The sequence below is a fragment of the Stegostoma tigrinum genome, chromosome 1, assembly GCF_030684315.1.
Source record: "Stegostoma tigrinum isolate sSteTig4 chromosome 1, sSteTig4.hap1, whole genome shotgun sequence".
Taxonomy (NCBI): Eukaryota; Metazoa; Chordata; class Chondrichthyes; order Orectolobiformes; family Stegostomatidae; genus Stegostoma; species Stegostoma tigrinum.
In genome coordinates this window covers 146691754-146713019 of record NC_081354.1, presented here as the reverse complement: position 1 = coordinate 146713019, position 21266 = coordinate 146691754, and the positions used below count along the sequence as shown (strand labels likewise).

General features: G+C 41.1%; 1 protein-coding gene across 1 annotated transcript in view; it reads right to left on the bottom strand.

The window, feature by feature from the left end:
* Positions 1-802: 802 nt before the first annotated feature.
* dnai1.2 (dynein, axonemal, intermediate chain 1, paralog 2) overlaps positions 803-21266 on the bottom strand; it is a 244312-nt gene continuing 223848 nt past the window's right edge. The window contains exon 20 of the mRNA XM_059651517.1: positions 803-1897. Coding sequence (XP_059507500.1) covers positions 1796-1897 — 102 coding nt within the window. The 3' untranslated portion in view covers positions 803-1795. The remainder of the gene's footprint in view (positions 1898-21266) is intronic.

Genomic DNA, 21266 nt, shown 5'->3' with positions numbered 1-21266 from the left:
ATCCTGACCAAGCTCGTAATGTTCACTTCATAAATAAATAAAAATATATGAGCTGGGATTTACTGTAATAAATTTATTTAAATACCATTCAGTTCATCCTCTAAACACAGCAATTTTTTCAGAGGTAAGACATTTTCCAGATTTGGAGCAGGCTTTCAATCTTGGCCAGGGATTGAATAAGCATAGGGAAAGGAAAGTGTAGAGAACAGATTGCAGTGGAATTTGGAGCCTGTCATTTTCTTTATAGAGTATAATGCCAGACAGCTAAATGCATTGTTCAATCAATGCAAATGCCTTCAAGGTTTTTTCAATTTAAATCTCCCATCTACTGCCCCATAACAACGTTTACTGATAGGGACACAGATGTGCCACTCCTGCTTATTATCAAGAAAACCCAAATGATTGAATAAATATTTTCAGATATTTTCCTCCCATTTTTGTGCAATTAAAAAATTCCCAACTCATATTTGGTAAGATGTATCATCTATTTGATGCTATATTAAATAACAAATACTGAAAGTGGCCAATGACCTAGTAGAGATACTCTTGAAGTCATTAAATTGATGCCTATGACGCCAGTGAAACCAGACCCACCATGTACATGGTGTAACAAATCCTACCGTAATGTGCTGAAAACAGGTATGTGTGTCATCTTCAATATCTAGCCTTGGTGAGGGAAAAAGAAAATAAATCTACATTCCTAAATATATATATATATGTTCTTGTAAACTGTTTTCTATTCTTAAAATATGTCAGTACAAAGCATTTATTAAAATAGAAACCACGTCTCTGTCAGAATTGCTGCTTTTGCAGGAACTGAGTTTACTGTAGATCAAATCAATAGATTCATCTCCAACTAGACTTTGCAGCTTGTACATTTTGGAATAATGGAGGTAAAAGCAGAGGATGCTGTAAACATTTGGCAAGTTAAACAGCATGTAATACAAGAAAGTAGACTTAACATGTCAAGTTCCTGACTCTTCTTCAGCACTGGAAGACATGGGGCATGTCACAGCTTATACAGTGTAAAGAAACAAAGCTAGGAAAATAGTCGAGGTGACTGACTATTAATATATCAATTGTTATATTTCATTGTAGACATTTTGTAAGGAAAATAGAGAAAAACAAACAGTTCATTTGAAAGCACATTACAGTGACATAACTTTGCCAAAATATAAATTATGTAAAAGAATACAAATAATCCTATTGTAACTATAGTCTATAGAATATGGGTGTGGGGGAGGATTTTCAGTATTATGTGACAATTAGCTATTTTGCGTCATGAACAGCTTTAGTTAAAAACAGCTGCATATCCTAAAGGACACTGTGGCGCAGAGTGAAAAGCTTTAGTTTCTTCAGTAAACCAGTATTAACATGCTGATGTTTTAATTAGCTTAATAACAGAATTCTTATACAGTTGGAAAAATATTTTTCACATATGATGTATACTTTTATCCAAAACCAAATAACATATTTTACTTGTAAGATGCACCAGAAGAAACGTAGGTACCAGTTTAATAAATCTTAGTTTTGATAATCTATAAAAACAATCAGCAAACAGTAGAAGAAAAAGTTATAAATGTGTTATATTAATGGGCTTTGCTGAGTGTGCTGCATGGGAAACCATTGTGTTTTACGAGGATGTTACAATAAGGTTTTAAATACGATTCCATAAAAGTTAGCTAATTCCTCATTTCTGAATGGTTGGCAGAGGCATACATTTGCATCTGGATGATCCACGTGAGTGCTGATACATTTGGACTGTTGATTAAGTAGTCTCACAGAAGGGGTAAACTTAGTTCTGCTTCATGTCTGGGTCTCTAACCAGACTCAGTAGCTTGTCCATTTTCGCGATTTCCACTTCAGGCCCTTTTGGTACTTCTTGCCCTTTTTTTGCCTAAAATTGACAGGGATAATAGTTTAGAGCAAAAAAGCAATATCCTTCACTGCACTGTTGGAGAAACACAAGTTTTATTTGGTTGGATTATACAGTAAATTACACGGTGAGATGTCATTTTTAGCAGCTTTCGATTTCTGTAGAAGTGGCAAAATTGGCAAGATCAGATTATCCATCCATGATACTCCTTTCAACAATTTAAGGAAAATTGGGTAGGTTGTAATACTAGGCAGCCAATATTAGCTTCTTCATCTGTGCCAGAGATCAAAGGTTGTCTATTATTTTTCAGCAGCTGAGATTGTTTTTAACAGAAAAGGGAAAACAATGGTATGTAAATTAACACCTTGCTATTTCATTTTCAGTTCCAGTTTGAAAACCAAGTTAGTGTGAGGAGAGAAAAGTCTGCTGAGCAAAACGGATTAATAATCAGCAGAGATAGTGAGAACTGCAGATGCTGGAGTCAGAGATAACACAGTGTGAAGGTGGAGGAATACAGCAGGCCAGGCAGCATCGGAGGAACAGGCAAGCTGACATTTTTGGTTGGGAGCCTTCTTCAGAATAGGAAGGGGGAAGGGAGCTCAGAAATGAATAGAGAGAGGAGGGGTGCAGCTGGGGATGGCAGGTGGGATGGTGATAGGTGAGTGCAGGGACGGAGTGGTGGGGATTGGTCAGTGAGGTAGGAGAGGTGGGAGAGAAGATGGACAGGTTGTGTCAGGCCAAGGAGGTGGAGATGAGAGGGAGGGTTGGTCATGGGATGAGGTTGGGCACAGGGTGATTTTGAAACTGGTAAAATCCACATTTAGGCCATTGGGCTGTAGGCTCCCCGGGTGGAATATGAGGTGCTTCTTCTCCAGTTGGTGGGTGGCATCATTGTGACACTGGAGGGAGCACAGGATGGACATGTCGCCCAGGGAGTGGGAGGGGGAGTTGAAATGGTTCACAACCGGAAGGTGTTGTCGTTTATCGCAAACCGAGCACGGATCCTCTCCAAAGCAGTCTCCAGAGTCTAATTTTGGTCTCACCGATATAGAGGAGGCCATATCGGGAGCAGCGGATGCAATTGGCCATGTTGACAGGTGTGCAGGTGAACCTCTGTCTAATATGGAAGGTTTGTTTGGTGCCTTGAATGGAGGTGTAGGGGCAGCTGTAGAACTTCCTGTGGTTGCAGGAAAAGGTGCTGGGGGTGGGGTTAGTGTGGAGTGGATGAGGGAGTCATGCAAAGAGCGGTTCTTACAGAAGGCAGATAGGGGTGGGGAGAGAAATATATCTTTGGTTGTGGGTCAGATTGCAAGTGGCAGAGAATATGTTACTGCCAGTGTAGCAGTGGAAGAGGGACTGTTCCACATATCTTACAAAGAGGTAGGCTTGTGCTCATGCAGGTTCCCATGGCCACCCACTTCGTCTGTAAGAAGTGGGAGAAGTTAAAGGAGAAGTTGTTAAGGGTAAGGACGAGTTCAGTTAAGCAGATGAGTGTGTTGTTGGAGGGGGTGCTAGTTGGACCCGCAGGACAGGAAGAAGTAGAGGGCTTTTAGGCTATCTGTGTGAGAGATACAAGAGTACAGGGATTGGATATTCATCATGAAGATGAGGCGTCGAGGGTCAGGGAATTGGAAATCTTGGAGAAGGTAGAGGGTGTGGGTGGTGTCCCGGATGTAGTTCCTGAACTGGGGGGGAGAAAACAGAGTCAAGGTAAGCGGAGATAAGTTCAGTGGGGCCGGAGCAGGCAGAGATAATGGGTTGGTTGGGGCAGTCAGGTTTGTGGATTTTGGGAAGGAGATAGAAAGTGGTGCTGTGGGCGGGGTTGGGGAATGTTGAAGCTGGAGACTGTGGATGGGAGGTCACCTGAGTTGATGAGGTTGTGAATGGTTTGAGAGCTGATGTTTTGATGGTCAGGGGTGGGATCATGATCGAGGCGGTGTTAGGAAGATGTGTCAGAGAGTTGGCGCCTGGCTCCGGTGATATAAATATTCAGCACACAGAATAATCAGCACACATCTATATGATTTCCCCCCTTAACTAGCAGTGGTAATTGGGAATGGAAGTGTGATTAGCAGATGGTGATGTGAGATTAGAAATATGTATTAGGAGGATATATTCGGCAAAATTCCTATTGTGTAGTAGTGTGATGAAGTAATAAACATATCAAAAAGTATGCCTACGATTTTGCTATTTCTAGCATAGATAGGAAACCTTATCTCATTGCATGTAGAGTACTGAACACATTTTATCCTCAAATGAACTTTAAATTTTAATTTAAATTTGATCATCATGTTGACAATGGACACCACCACTTAAGTTTTTCATCAGCCAACCACAAATTGGGCTTGAATTATTTAGGAATGATCATTTTTATCATTCAGCTTTATCCCTCCTCTGGATGATTCAATGTTATCATTAAAACTTATTCATCAGGGAATATTATTTGATAATTCTGCAAAATCAAATTAAAAAATTAGAAAAAAATCAGCTGACTATATATTCTTCAGATGACTACAAACTGGAAACTTCAGGTACAGTCGAGATAAATTAAATAAAACTCTATGTGAAACATTCGCAGTGCTGCAAAAAACAAACTGCAGCTTTGGAGTGAAAACAGTGTTTGTGTGAGATCTGATAGTTAAAGGACATTGTGGAATTTAGTAAGTCACAGTGGGGTTTTTAAATCATTCCATTTGTAGTTTTTCTCTATGCCTACATAGTTGAATATGTCAAGATCTTCTGGAGTTAACTTTAGATCTTGGATTAGTGCCAGAAATGAGCCATTTTCTTGTAATCATGCAGATTTCTGGGGGAATTTGTTCTCATGATTGGAGGTTATTTGATTACTGAACTAAATCCATTTGTTGCAACAACTGCAGCAAAAATGAATTTAAAACTATTTGTTTGTCTGGCAATTAGATTTTGACACATTTAGAAAGAATGTGCATAAAAGAAAATGCAAAATGTAAGGGCAAGAAAAGGCCCTTTGGTCTATGAAGTCAGAAATTGTTGAACCAAAATATATAAACTGTTGAATTATTAGGAATTATGCTCAGTATTAATGGAACAGAGGGAGACTTACAATTTAAATAGAAACTTTCATGCTTTCAGGATATTCCCCAATGCTTGTAGTAATTTGTGCATCTGAGACCATTGTCACTATTAGAATGTAGCTTGAGATGTATACCTTATTATTTCAGAAGTGACACTTCTACAATGACCACCACGCAATGAAAATTACTAGTCTGAACATCATATGTTATATCCTGCCTGCTCCTTCTTGTGTACTCTACTTAGTTTTATAATTATACTCTCATTAATGAGAAACTAAATAGACCACCAGCAAAAACACAAACACAACCCTAATTTCTCCCATCATGTTCAGCTTTCTTTCTCACTTGTATATAGAATACTTAACTTGAAAAATACAGTGTGCTGAAGAAATGCAGATAGATGTCCTCATATTAAATCCAACTGATTTTGAACAGCTTGGGTTTCAAAAAGAAAATGGAAATTGGTATTGTTACTTCCTCTTCATCGTTACTTCAGAAATTCAGGCTGCTACTTTAAAAACTGATGGCACAAAATTTCTCATTTTCTCCCTTGTGCTCCTAATCACTAGATAGATGCAGATAAGAACTGGAGAAACATTGGTCCATTAGTTCAAACAGACTCTGCACACAGAACTAAATCAAGTGTCTTGTGAAACAGAATAGCAATGGAAATTTGGTGAGAGTGCTGCAAAAATTGTCTTGTAGCTCAATGATGTCATACCTCTTTGCTGCTGCAGACAGCAAGTTCTTGCATCCAGACGAGAAACAGGTGGTCAGGGGTAAAAGGAGAAATGTGACTAGGAGGCAAGGTGCGAGGGTTTGAGGTTTGGTACATGTTTTGACTGAGGTCTACATGGACAGGGACAGTGATATCTAGGACAAGGGGAAGAGTGTGAAATTGGACCGGTGACTCAAGCAGATAGAAGACTACTGGATAATAAAGGCCAGGAAGAATAGAATACTGGGAATGAGGATTGGTATGGGTGTAAGAAACCAGTGGGGATTTGGTGGAAAAACAGAAAGAAATGCTACTTTTTGTATCTTTCTCTCAGCTTTCAATAACTGGTGAGTGTTCAAAGACAGAGGAAATAGGTGGTCGATTGGTGAGCTTTAAGATTTTATCCCTCTGAATATGTCTATCTGAGAAAATATAAGCATTGCAATTTCTAAATTATTTTGTGAAATGTAGTAGTCACTAGCTAATTCAGCATGTATTGGCCATCATTAATTGCCTTTGAGAAGGTAGTGGTGTGTGGCTTTCAGGAACTGCTGTAGCCTTTGTGGTGTAGGTACCCCGACAGTGCTGTTAGGGCTAAAGTTTCAGAGCATTGACCTATTGACAGTAAATAAATTTCAAAATATGTCAGGATGGTGTGTGGCTTTGAGGGGAACTTGCAGGTGGTGATATTGCCATATGTCTTCTACCCTTCACCTACTCAGGATAGTAATCAAAACTTCTTACACTGCATGTTGTGGATGGTACACTCTAATGCCACTATGCATTGCTGGTGGAGGAAGTGAATGTCAAATGTGATGAAAAGAGTGCCAGTCAATGGTATTGCCTGTAGTTAGACTGCATTTATCCAGCCAAACGGAGATGTTTTCCTCACAATTCTATGTTCTGTCTTGAAGATGGTGGACAGATTTTGGGGGGCTAAGATGCAAGTTACTGCAAAATTTACAGTCTCTGACCTCTTGTTGCTGTTCCAGTTTAGTTCCCTGCTCCAACCCAACCTCAAGAATGTTAACAATGGAGGGTTCAGTGATGATAGTGCTATTGAATGAATAAGGGAAATGGTTAAGTTTGTCTCTTTTTGGAGATAGTGGTTATGTGGCACTTATGAGACATGAATGTTAATTGCCACTTATCAGCCCAAGCCTGAAAGTTGTTCATTAAATTTATAACTTAATTAGTTAAGCTACTTAATATATCTACAGATGACAGTGGAGTGATATTACTAACTTTGAAGTCTAATTATTTAAATAAAACATTTAGAAGAATTAAGACAGCAGGAAAGTCAATGTAGCATACAGGAGCTGCTGGATTAATGTGATGGACAGTAATTACAGCTGCAGTATGTGTCTGCAGCTTAAGTTACTTTGACAACGAAGTAACAATCTGCAATGCATCAAGGATAGACAAGTTACCTGGGCACTGTCTTCCAGGAGGCAGTCACACCTTAAGTTTAGGTACTTCCAATTTGGTCTGTCATCAGGGACAGGAAGGTATGACTGTAAGTGAGGTAGGAAATAGCATCAAGAAGGTAAGAATGGAGGAACCTCAACCCTTGCAACTGTTCAGGGGATTTGATGTTCTCATAACTTAGGTGGAAGACAGCAGGGCTACAAGGGTGTGGAATAAATTGATTGCGGCACCATGGTCTCAGGATTTAATCAACTGGGAGCAGAAAAAAAGAATCTTATTTGTTGCAGGGGGTAGATACTGTTCTGGTGTCAGGGCTAAGGACAACTTTTCAGGAGCTGGAGAGAAACTTGGAGTGGAAGAGGAAGAATCTAGTTGTCCTGGTCCATATGTTACGAATGACATTGGTAGGATTAAGAAATACCAAGAAAGAAGTTCTGCTGTGGGAGTAAGAGCCGCTAGAGCCGAGATTAAAAAGCAGAGCAACAAATGTTGTAACAAATGTTACCATGTTATATCCACTACACACACTGACTCCCACAGCTACCTGAACTACACACCCTCACACCCCAACTTCCTGTAAAGACTCCATCCCATTCTCTCAGTTCCTCCATCTCCATCGCATATGTTCAGAAGTGGCCAACTTCGACAAGGGAGCCTCCGAAATGTCCGCCTTCTTCCTCAACCGAGGACTCCCCAGCTCTGTTGTCGACAGGACCCTCAACCAGGTCCAACCCGTCTCCCACACTTCTGCCCTCACCCCTTCTTCCTCCTGCAACAGCGATAAGGTTCCCCTTATCCTTAGCTACCATCCCACCAGCATCCACATCCAGAAGATTATCAGACACTATTTCCGCCACCTCCAGCGAGATACCACCACCAGGCACATATTCCCCTCCCCTCCTTTGTCTGCCTTCCGCAGGGACTGTTTCCTCTGGGACACCCTGGTTCACACTTCCTTCACCCCCAACAACTCCCCACAGCCCATCTTCCCCTGTAACTGGCGAAGGTGCAACACCTACCCATTTACCCTCTCCCTCCCCAATATCCAAGGGCCCAAACATACCTTCTAGGTGAAGCAACACTTAACCTGCAATTCCCAGAATCCAGTCAACTGCATTTGCTGCTCACAATGTGGTCTCCTCTACAATGGGGAAATGAAGCGTTGACTTGGCAACTGCTTTGCAGAACATCTACATTCTGCTCGCAAAAAAGACCCTGAACTACATGTTGCTTGCCACTTTAATGCACCACCCTGCTCCCTGGACAACATCTCTGTCTCTGGCTTGCTGCTGTGTTCCAGTAAAACCTAATACAAGCTGGGGGAACATCACCTCATTTTCTGCTTGGGGGCCCTACAGCCCTGCAGGCTCAATATTGAGTTCAATAATTTTAGGGCCTAAGCTCTCCCATGTTCCAGCCCTCTACCCCACCCACCAGGCCTTGTTACCACGTGGCCTGCCATTACATACCCACTGTTGTTAGTCACTAACAGTCCCCATTAACAACTACTCACCTTCCCAGCCTGATCATTATCAACTCCTTTGTCTGTCCAACTATGTTTCTCTCTCTTTGGGCTCTATCCTATCGTTTACTCCCTACCCCACCCACCTCCCTATTTTCTGCGTATAAACTGATATTTTGCCAGCCGCCATCAGTTCTGAGGAAGGATCACCAAGCCCAAAATGTTAACTTTGTTTTTTGCCTTCACAGATGCTGCCAGACCTGCTGAGCTTTTCCAGCAACTTTGTTTTTGTTCCTGATTTACAGCATTTTAAAATTTTATAATATTAAGATTACTACCTGAGCTGCAAGCAAATGCATAGGGGAAAGAAAATCAGAGAGCTAAATGCATGGCTCACACTGGTATGGGAGAAATGATTTTGAAAGGGGCAGCATGGTGGCTCAGTGGTTAGCACTGCAGCCTCACAGCACCAGGGACCCGGGTTCAATTCCAGCTTTAGGTAACTGTCTGTGTAGAGTTTGCACATTCTCCCTGTGTCTGCATGGGTTTCCTCTGGGTGCTCTGGTTTTCTCCCACAGTCCACAGATGTGCAGGTTAGGTGGATCAGCCATGCTAAATAGCCCAATGTCTTCAGGGATGTATGGGTTACAGGGGGATGGGTCTGGGTGGCATATTCTGAGGTTTGGACTTGCTGGGCTGAAGGGCCTGTTTTCTCACTGTAGCGATTCTATGACTTCTAAAGTACTGCACCAGTTTTAGGGACTGAGGGATCTGTATTAATGGGATGGTCTTTACCCAAAGTGCACTCTGACCAGTACATGGAGAATCATATAACTAGGGCTATAGATAATTTTAAAAATTAAATAGGGGTGGAATGTTCACACGAGAGATATTTAGAAAGTCAAAGAACGACGCAATAATGTGCAGGGTAGTGATGTAGGTAATGATAACCAGCCTATGACAGGAAAGGACAGAATGTACAAACATAAGAATAAACCACTAAATAAAGTCAAAGTTAGGAAAAATTCTTAACGAAAAGACTTAATTAAAGGCTGCCTATCTGAATTTACACAACATTCACATAAAGTTAGTTGAATTTAAAGTGTAAATAGAAATAAATCATAGGGGGAAAAGGTGGTTTAGTGGTGACGTCACTAGACCTGTAATCCAGATGTTCTGTGGACATGAGTGCAAGTCCTATCAAAGAATTCAAATCAGTTGATGAAAATCCAGAATTCCAAGCTAGATCAGTAACAGAAACTCTGAGATTCTCATCAGTTCTTATAAAAACCTATGGTTCATTAATGTCCTTTCGGAAGGAAATTGCTGTCCTTATATGTTTTGGTCTGCACTTGATTCCTACTCACATTGGTGGATTATCTCTGGACTGTGCTCTGAAATGGCTCAAGAAGTCACTCAGTTCAAAGGCAATTAGGGATGAACAACAAATGCTTGCCAGCAACACCTAGATCCCATGGTTTACACAGTAATTGCAATAACAGAGACATAGTTTCAAAGTGCTACAGATAAGATCTAAATACACAAGCTTATTTGGTAAAACGAGGAGGAACTAAAGGAGTTGGGTGGCTCTGTTAATAATGAATGAGGTCAGTACAATAAAGAGAAATAATCTTAGAATGAAGGATGAAAATGCAGAATCGTTTGAGTGGAGATAATAAATAGCAAAGAAGTTACTCATATGGAGAAATTTAGTGACCTTCTGTCAATAGCTACACTGCAGAACAGAGTATAAATCCAGAAATAATGTGGGACTGTAAAAATGATACTGCAATTGTGATGAATTTTAACGTTCTTATAGATTGGATGAACTAAATTGGCAAAAGTGGCCTGCAGGATAAGTTCACAAAGTGTATTCGATCCAGTTTTGATTAAAATAATGTGTTCTGGAATTTAACCAGGGAACAGGCTATTTTAGACCTGGTAATGTGTAATGTGCTGGTGTGGAGTAGTTCATGCAGGGAGCTACGTTGCTGTGGCAACACGCACAATTTACACGATGTCTGGAGCTTTGGATAGTTATTGTTGAGGTTCTGACTTTTTTTCCATCAAATGGCTGATCAACAGTCTCTCCCACACTTATTGCCAACCATTGATATGTGTTAGAAATGCACTTTCCTTGGTCATCATGTCCTGGGACAGGTGGTGTGACAAGATCTTAAAAGAGGTGCCACCCAAATCATGTACCATCCATTCCTTCTCTTTTCAATAGACTGGCTGCATAAACAGTCTTCTAAGTTCTGCCCAACTGCCTCTGGTCAGTGTATTATAGCACGAGTGCAGATTGAGGACCTTCAGTGGACAATAATTGGCTACGTAAGGGCCACATTTGGACTAAGGACAGACAGAGTAGCCCTTTAGCCAGCCCCTGAATGATGAGAACTGTATCCTGTGTAAGTGGGAAGGTGGTGGGCCTGTAACCTCCTCATTGTTATCTGATAAAATTTTGCCCTATGAGTGATTTAAGTTATTTCTATTGGCTATAAGAGGAAGCAAAATGTTATTAATTTTACTGTCTATAATGCTATTTCAGTGAATTACTATTAGTTATGGTGAATTTAAAGTTCCTGTCTTCTGTTATTACTCCTTTGCCAAAAGTTGCCTGGCCTTAAATTTTCTTTCATACCTATCCTTGGTCCCCCTTCCTCACCTGCTAGCGCTACCTGATTCTCAGTGTTTTTTGCACAGTAGCAAACCAGGAGCAAGCATCCTTAACAAAAGGGAACCCAATCCTTGAAAGGTATTTGCATTTACATGTGTAGTTATCATGCACTCAGAACAGCTATTTTCTCTAGAGTTAAAGTCAGGGTAACAGGTAAATGCAAAAATGTGTACATATTTATATTGAGATTTCAAATAAAAAATCAGTAAATAAAAAAGCTGGCAACAACAAAAGTCAACTTAAAGCTGTTAGACTGTCATAAATCTGGTTTCCAAATGTTCTTCAAAGAAGAAAAGCTGCTGTCCTTATCTGATGTGGCCTATGTGTGACTCAAGACCCACATCATTGAAATGACTCATAACTGTCTTCCAAGTGTCCTCGCAAGCCAGTGATTTTATTCTTATGGCTGTAGGGTAATAATTCCTAGCCTTATCAGAACACCCACATCTAGACATTGAATATTAATAGAAAGCTAATTTAGTAAGCAATATCTTAATGGGATAGGTGTGACATGAATGTAGATATGAGTATGATTATTTATCACACATGTTAAATTGGCATGACACAAGAAGCATTTAGGATATTTGTTGCATATATATTTACACAGAAAATGTTTTATAGTTCTGTGACAAATATAGTGTGGGCCGGTTTAAACTTGGCATTGTTTAATTAGCACATGCTCAAACTGAAACAGCCAGAAATTGATGGTAATTGGACTTAGGGATCTTCAGATCTTCAGAGTATAAGAGTTGGGACATTATGTTGAGGTTGTGCAGGATGTTGGTGAGGCCTCTTTTGAAGTACTGTGTGCAGTTCTGGTCGCCCTGTTATAAGAAGGATGTTATTAAACAGGAGAGGGTTCAGAAAAGATTTACAGGATGTTGCTGGGATCGGAGAGTTTGAGTTATAAAAGACTAAGATAACTGGACTCTTCTTCAGAAAAGCAGCCATATATCCCATTCATACTTCTTTTTATTAAGATCTTACATTCTAGCAATGGAAATGTTTCTCTGACTCCACATGTATTGAGATTACCCCTCTCCCACACATTGCCCAATGAAACCTCCCCTCTCTGATAAATTTGAGGACCACACGAGGGACATTGGTTATTTTGGATGAATGATCTGTCTGTAGGGGCAGAACCAATGACAGCAACACAAGTCATAGAGACATACAACATGGAATTAGATCCTTCAGTCTAACTAGTCCAACTAGCAACCACATTCCAAAGAAGGGTCCAGACCTGAAACATCAGCTTTCCTGCTCCACTGAAGCTGCTTGGCCTGCAGTGTTCATCTAGCTCTACACCTTGTTTTCTCAGATTCTCCAGAATCTGCTCTTTGGTCTGCCCGCACTTTGCTGGTCTTCCAGCTGAAAGAACTAACCCCGACCGAGTGTTGCAGACTGGCGCACTCCAAGGTCCAGGGCTACGTGCTGGGGGACGCGCTAAAGCTTGGGGCAGCCGCCACTAACGCGCGGTGGGGCAAGACCACCATATGAGACCCCTCAGCCAGAATGTAACACGGGCCCTATTCGGTAACTGGGCCCAGCTTGCGCCTTCCCCAACTGGTCAGGGGGCCAACGGGGACTGTGCGGGGAGACGGCCACCGGGTTTTTTCTTTCGTTTTTGCTTTTTTCTTTTAGTTGGTGTACGGACCCACAGGGTAACCTGGAGCAGCTAGCATGACTGGGTAGGTGTGTAAATATGTTTATTTTTTGTATATTCTATGAATAAAGTATACTTTTTTAAATACAAAAAAAATCTCAGATTCTCCAGCATCGGTTGGGGCAGTTCCTACTATCTCTGGATAGACTGGGGCTTTTTCAGTGGAGCTTATGAGGTTGAGGGGTGATTTCTTTGAGATTTATAAAATCATGAGGGGTGTAGATAAGGTGATTAGCAAAGATCTTTTCCCTCAGGTATAGGAACTCAAAACTAGGGGACACATTTTTTAGGTGGGAGGAGGAAAGTTTAGAAAGGACATGAGGGGCAACATTTAGATAGTGGTTACTGTGTGGAATGAACTGCCAGAGGATGCAGACTCAGTTACAATGTTTGAAAGACATTCAGATAAGTATGTGAATAGGAAAGGTTTGGTGGGATATGGGCCAAACACACGCGGGTAGGACTAGTTTATTTTGGGAACGTGGTTGCTGTGGACTAGTTAGACCAAAGTGTCTATTTCCATGCTGTATGACCCTATGACTTGTGTTGCTGTCATTGGTTCTGCTCCTCCACACAGATCATTCATTCAAAATAATCAATGTCCCTAGTGTTGTCCTCAAATATAACAGAGAGGGGAGGTTTCATTGGGCAATGGGTGGGAGAGGGGCAATCTCAATACATGTGGAGTCAGAAAAACATTCCCATTGCTAGAATGTAAGATCTGAATAAAAAGAAGTATGAATGGGACATATGGCTTCTCAAGCTTATTCTCTCATTCAATAAGGCTATGGCTGATCTGATTGTGACCTTAACTCCACCTTTCTGCTCACGCATTATTTTAGTAATATGGGGGGTGCTTTACTTCCCAAGGATATATGGGTTGAGAGTGGTTTGGAGAAATCAAAACCGTAGGAAAGAGAGAAGAAAAATGCAGTGGAGAGAGGTAGAGGGCACAGGTCTTATGAATAGCATCCTTTGCTTACAAGACCTCTCCCAAGATTAGAACTTCAAAAGTCTGCAGGTGTTCTGGAAGGTGGTGTCAGACATTTGCACGGTTCAACAGAAAGATGGATGGATCCTGGAACTGGTGTCCATGTTTTATCAATGAAAAGTGAGCAAAATCCATCAATTTTATCACCTCTGAATCTTTCCAGAACACTATTGTCGACACAGGAAGTAATGGCTCAATGGGATTGTTGTTCTTGGGATCCAGGTTCAAATACCATCATGACAGAAGGCATAATTTAAATTTTTAAAAATCTCAAATTAAAAATCTAATGACATGAAACTACTGTTGCTTGTTGTAAAGACCCAACTGGTTCATTAATGTTGATTAGGGAAGGAAATTGTCACCCTGTCATTTGTTTTTCTGAAGCAGGGTCTCAGCCCGAAATGTCAGCCTTCCTGCTCCTCTGATGCTGCTTGGCCTGCTGTGTTCATCCAGCTCTACACCTTGTTATCTCAGATTCTCCAGCATCTGCAGTTCCTGCTATCCTGTCATCTTTAACTGATCTGACTTTTATATGTTTCCAAACACACAGCAGTTTGATGGACTCTTAACTGCCCTCTGGAATGGTCTAAGAAGCTACTCAGTTATATCAAATGGCTAAAAAGTGTCCAAGGAATGAAACCATGCAAACCACCTTGCTTTGACTGGAGATAGTAACTGTGAAGCCAGCTTTTCAAAGTGATCCTTATCAACATTCGGGATTGTGCTATCATTGGGAAAGCTGTCTCACAGATTAGTCAAGCAACAGCCACACATTATAAAACAGAGTGTTGGGGAAATACAGGTATGGCAGCATTTGTAAAGAGAAAAATGGAGTTAATGTTTTGTGTCCAGCAACTCTTAGTCAGGACAACCAAAAAACATCATACTTATGGAATCTTAACTTAAAGACAATGTCCCAAACCCCGCCATCATCAATGCTGGGTATGTCCTGTCACACTGGCAGGGCAGACCAAGCAGAGGTGGTGATGCTGTGATATACGGTCTAGAGGGATTTGCCTTGAGAGTCCTCAGCATTGACTCCAGACCACATTAAGTCTCAATTATTCCAATCAGATCAGGGATAACTCTTGTTCACGAAAAAGGAGGGCATGCCATGAGCAGTACCAGGCAGACCTAAAACTGAGGTACCAACCTGAAAAAAAGATAAAATATAGGACTACATGCATGCTGAATAGCATAAACAGCAAGCGCTAGACAGAGCAAAGCAATTTCACAGCCGATGGATCTGATCTAAGCTCTGTAGTCCTGCTACATCCAATTGTGAGTGGTGGTGGACAATTAAACAATTCACTAGAAGAGGAGGTTCCACAAATATGCCCACCATCAATAATGACAGAGCCCAGCACATCAGTGCAAAACTCAAGACTTGTACAATAATTTGCAGTCAGAACGTTGAGTGGATGATCCATCTCAGCCTCCTTCGAAGGATTCTGGCACCACAGATGCCAGACTTCAGACAATTTGATTTTTTTCGATGTGATAACAAGGAATAGCTGAAACCACTGGATATTGAAAGGTTCAGACGATATTCTGGCAGTAGAACTGAAGATTAATGCTCCAGAACTAGTTGCACCCTCAACAAACTGTTCCAGTATAGCTATCACAATAGTATTTATCCACTATTGTGGAAAATTGCTCAGACATGTCCTGCACACTAAAAACATCAAATCTAATCCAGCCAATTGCTGCCCCATCAGTCTTTTCCTGATCATTAGTAAAGTGATGGAAGATGTCATTAACAGTGCAATCAAGTAGCACCTGCTCAGCAATAACCTGCTCAGTGACGCCCAGTTTGGATTCTGCCAGGGCCACTCAGCTCCTGAACTCATTTTGGCCTTAATTTAAACATAGATAGAGAAAACAGCTGAATTTCAGAGGGGAGGTGAGAGTGACTGCCCTTGACATTAATCTCTCATTTAATCAAGTGTGACATGAAGGAACCTTAGCAAAATTGGAGTCAATGGGAATCAGAGAAACTTTTGACCAGGATGGAGTCATACATAGTTGTTTCAGGTCAGTCATCTCAGGTCTACGACACCTCTGCATGAGTTCCAAAGAGTAGTGTGACAGGCCCAAACATCTTAAGCTGCTTCATTAATGACTTTTAGACAATCGTAAGGTCACAATTGGGAATTTTTGGGTGATAACTCCTCATATTCAGCAATATTCATGACTCCTCAGGTACTGAAGCAGTTCATGTCCAAATGCACCAAGACCCAGATAATATGTAGGCCTGGACCAATGTCAAATAACATCTGTGCAACACAAGTACCAGACAATGACCATTTCCAACAAAACAGCATCTAACTATCACCCTTTGATATACAAGGCATCACCCTCGTTGAATCTCCACTATCAACATCTTTGAGGTTACCACTGACTAGATGAATTTTGCGATCCATATAACTACCGTGCAACAACAGCAAGTCAGAGGCTAGGAAATCTGAAGTGAGTAACTTACCTCCTGACTCCCCAAAGTCTGTCCACAAGGCATAATTCACCAGAGTGAATGAATACTTACCTGGATTAGTACAGTGCCAACAGCATTTAAGAAGTGTAGCATCATCTAAGGCAAAGCAACCCACTTGACTGGTACCACATTTACAAACATTCATTAACATAGAATTGCAGTTGTGTGCGCCATCTACAACATGCACTATAGAAATTCACCAAGGCTCCTTCAACAACATCTTCTAAGCCTGGACACACTACGATCTAGAAGAACAAGGACAAAAGATACATGTAAAAACAACCATCTGCTTGTCTTTCTCCAAGCCAGTCACCATCCTGATTTGGAAACATTCTGCAGTTTCTTCTTTGTTGCTGGGTCAAAATCTTGGAATGCCCATTCTAACAGCACTGATAGTTGACATAAACTACACAGACTGCAACTGTCCAAGGTGACAGTTCACCACCACCTTCTCAAGGGCATCAACTGTTGGTCCAGGCAATGACACTCACAAACCTGAATGATTTAAAGAACCAGTATAATCAAATTGGTTGGGCATAAATGCATTGTGCAGCTCACTGATGGCTTGCTGCCAGCTCTTACAAAATTTTAGATTACCTAGTGATGACAAACCCAGAATATGCAGGAATCAGGTGGCAATGGCCTAGTAGTGTTATTGCTGGACTGTTAATCCAGAGACTTAGGTAATGTTTTGGGGACCTGGGTTCAAATCCTGCCCTGGTAGATGGTGGAATTTTAATTCAATAAATATCTGGAATTAGGAGTCTAACAATGACCATGAATCCATTGCCAATTGACAGAAAAACCCATCTGGCTCACTAATGTCCTTTAGGGAAGGAAACTACCATCCTTACCTGGTCTGGCCTACATGTGACTCCAGGCCTACACCACTGTAGTTGAATCATAACTGCCCTCTGGGTAATGAGGGATGGGCAACAAAAGCTGTCCTAGCCAGTGATGCCACCGTCCCATGAATGAATAAAAAAGAAGATTCACAGGATCCTCAGGGACAGATGCAATCAGTTGGTCCACATGTACCAATCTGCTACAACAGCTAGATGCCTTATTAATCATAAAGGGATGTTTGTTCACCAATGTACTGTTAGGATGTAACCATAACCATATACAGATGCTTGCTCAAGATACCTTCATGAGTCAATCCAACATAACAGATATTTCTGTTCCAGGAAGAAGTGGTAAGGGCATAGTTAAAGAAGACGAGGGGTACTTCTTTAAATATGTGAACTGGGAAGAGGAATCCCTCATCCTGCCTTTCGTCCCTTCCCCTACCAACTTTATGGCATGCAGGGCATCACAACAACATGAGTCAATAATGAAGACAAAAAAAAGTGGACAATGCACTTCAGTTGTGAGAACAAGTCTGGAAATACCTTTCATTTGACGCTGGAATTTCCAGAAATATGGTCATGAGCTGTGCCGACACAAAGAAACAGAGACAGGAGTGGGGCACTGCCTCTCTAGTTTGTTTATCTATTCAACAAAATCATGGTTGATCTATGACATATCTCTGTATTCCTGCTTTTAGACCACATCTTTAATGACTGAAATTCAGCACTGGCCATTCAACCCATTGTGCCTACACCTCTTACTTAGTCTGGTTTCATGATCTATTGCCAATCTCTTGCATTTTCCCGATATGCTGAACACGATTACTATTCAAAAGACACAATCCAGTGCCCTCTTGAATGCTTCAACAGAATATGCTCCACTACATTCCAGGCCATGTATTCAATGTGCGAACAACTTGCTTCATTTGTACATAATTTTTAATCCATGCCCTCTTGTTATTCCTTTTACAAGTAGAAACAGCTTCACACCATCCACCAGGTCTAGCCCAGTCATTTTACTGAAAACCTCAAACAGGTTTCCTTTCAGTCTTCTTGTCTTCAGGGAGAACAATCCCAACTTCTTCAGTCTATCCTCATTGCTGAAATTTCACATATCTGGAATGATTCTAATAAATTGCTTCCACATTCTCTCCAATGTATTTGTATCTTTCTGATAATGTGGCATCCACAACTGTACACAGTACTCCATGTGAGGTGAAACAAGTGTTCTTTACAAGTTAAACATCACTTGCTTGCTCTTGTACTCCATGCCCCTATTAATAAAGCCAAGAATTCTGTCTGTTTTATTTACTGCTCCCTCCATCTACCCCACCACCTTCAGTGATCTCAATACATTTGATTAACAAAATAATTAATCTTAGCTGTAAATTTAACAATTGATCAAACATCAATTATCTATTTGAGGGGGAATTCCAAACTTCTTTCACCCTCATGTACAGCAATGTTTACTTATGACTTTAATTGGGTACTACTATTAAGAGGCTTACAGATGACACAGAAATTAGTTAAGTTTTTGAAAGTAAGGAAGAAAGCTGTAGGCTGCAGGACGATATGGTTTGACATGTAGTTGCTATAACTCAAAACTGGGTACCTGATTGATGGTGAGGAGGGATGATGCATACTACAGGAAAATCTGGTCAGATGGACAGACAAAATGGCAAACGGAATTCTACTCGTAAAAAGATGTGACACATTTGGTGATGTCAAACAAGGCAAAATAATATACCATTAATGGCAGGCTACTGAGAGGTATGGAGGAGTATATGTAGATCTTTGAAGGTAGTAGGACACATCAACAAGATTGTTAAGAAAGCACGTGGAATATTTTATTATCTGAAGTGTAGAATATAAGTGCAGTGAGATAATGCTGAAAGTACGTAAAGTGTTATTTGGGCCACAATTTGAGCACGCCACGCAGTTCTGGTCAGGACTGTGCAGAAAAGATGTAATTCTGGAGTTAGAAGAGTCAGAGGTGACTTAATTGCATCATCTAAGATCCTGAGGGGACTTGAAAAGGTGGATGTTGAAAGGATATCATCCTCAAAAGGCAATGTATAACCTTTAAATGTCTTTAAGGCAGAGGTAGATAGATGTTTGATTACAAAGAACAATTAAGATTATTGGGACATGCAGGAATATGGATTTGAAGTTAAAATCAGATCAGCAATGTTCTTACTGAATGGTTTGAAGTGCCGAGTGGCCTACGATTGTTCTTTGTTCATATGTTCGTAATTGCATTAGAGATGTTACAGAGGAAATTTATGAGGATGTTGCCATGTCTAGAAAATTGCAGGTTTGAAGAAGGTTTGGAAATGTTGGGCTTGTGTGCCTTGGAACAGAGGAGGCTGGGGGAAGATCTGATTGAGGCATACCATTTATGAGGAACGTGAATAGAATAGATTGAAAGAAGCTATTTCACTTATCAGGGGATTTAGTGACAATAGTGCATAGATTTACAGTGATTGATAGCAGGTTTGGACAGGAAATGAGAAAAGACTTTTTACCCAGAGGGTGGTAATGTTCTGGACCGCAGAAACTGTCAACTCATTTAAAGATGTGCACCTCAAAAACTGTAATCTGCAAGCTAGGTGTCTTCTGTTTCATCAGGTGCAGAACAGATGGGTAGAGTGGCAACTTGTGGTGGGGAGAGGGTTGTGGAGTGGCGGTATGTACAATACTGCTTAGGAGTGGCAGCACAGATGCAATGGGTTGAATGGTCACTTTTAATTCTGTAATTAATTTTTAAAATCACATTGTGGACGTAGGTGTCACTGGCTGACCAGCATTGATTGCCCTTCCCTAGTTGCCCTTGAAAAGGTGGTAGTGAGCTTTTCAAACTGCTGCAGATCATGTGCTGTAGATTGCTCCACAATGCTTCTAAGGAGGGAATTTCAGAATTTTGATCCAGCAAGAGTGAAGGAATGGCGATATATTTCCAAATCAGGATGGTAGTGATGGGGTGGGAGGGGGACCGGTGGGGTGGAGAATTTGCAGAAGGTAGCGTTCGCATATATCTGCTGCCTTCATTCTTCCAGATAGAAATGGTTGTGACTTTGGAAGGTGCTGTCTAAGAATCTTTGGAGAATTTCTGCAGCGAATCATGTAGATAGTGGTGTAGAGAATGGATATTTGTGGATGTGTACCAGTCAAGCAGGCTGTTTTGTCCTGGATGGTGTTAAGCTCCTTGAGTGTTGTTGGAGCTGCACCTCTTCAGGCAAGTGGGGAGTATTCCATCGCAATCCTGACTTGTGCCTTGTAGATGATGGTCAGGTTTTGGGGAATCAGAAGGTGAGTTGACCATGACAGCATTCCTACCATCTGACCTGCTCTTGTAGCCACTATTTATCTGGTGATCTCAATTGAACTTCTGATCAATGGTAGCATGTTGATAGTAGTGGATTCAGTGATGTTAACACAATTGACTATCACGAGGTGGAGGTTAAATTGCCTCTTATAGGAAGTGGTCATTATCTGGCATTTGTGTGGTGTGAATATTAATTGCCTCTTGTCAGTCTAAGCCTGGATTTTGTTCATATCTTGTTATATTTGAACATAGACAGCTTCAGTATCAGCGCTATACAATTACTGGTGAACATTCTTACTTCTAACCTTTCTGATGCGGGGAAGGTCACCAATGAAACAGCTGAAAATGGCTGGGCCTAGGGCTTTACCCTTAGGAACTCCAGCAGTGACGTCCTGGAGCTGAGATCACTAACCATCGCAATCACAGTCGTCTTCCTCTGTGTCAGGTATGACTCTAGCCCCCAATACCCATTGATTCCAGTTTTGCTGGAGCTCCTTGATGCACCCTCAGTCAAATGCAGCCTTGATGTCAAGGACTGTCACTCTCACCACACCTCTGGAATTCTGCATTTTTTCCATATTTGAACAACCAAATATAACAAGATATGAACAAAATCTAGGCTTAGAATGACAAGAGGCAAGTAACATTCACACCACACAAATGCCAGATAATGACCGTTTCCTATAAGAGGCAATTTAATCTCCACCCCGTAACATTCAATGGTGTTA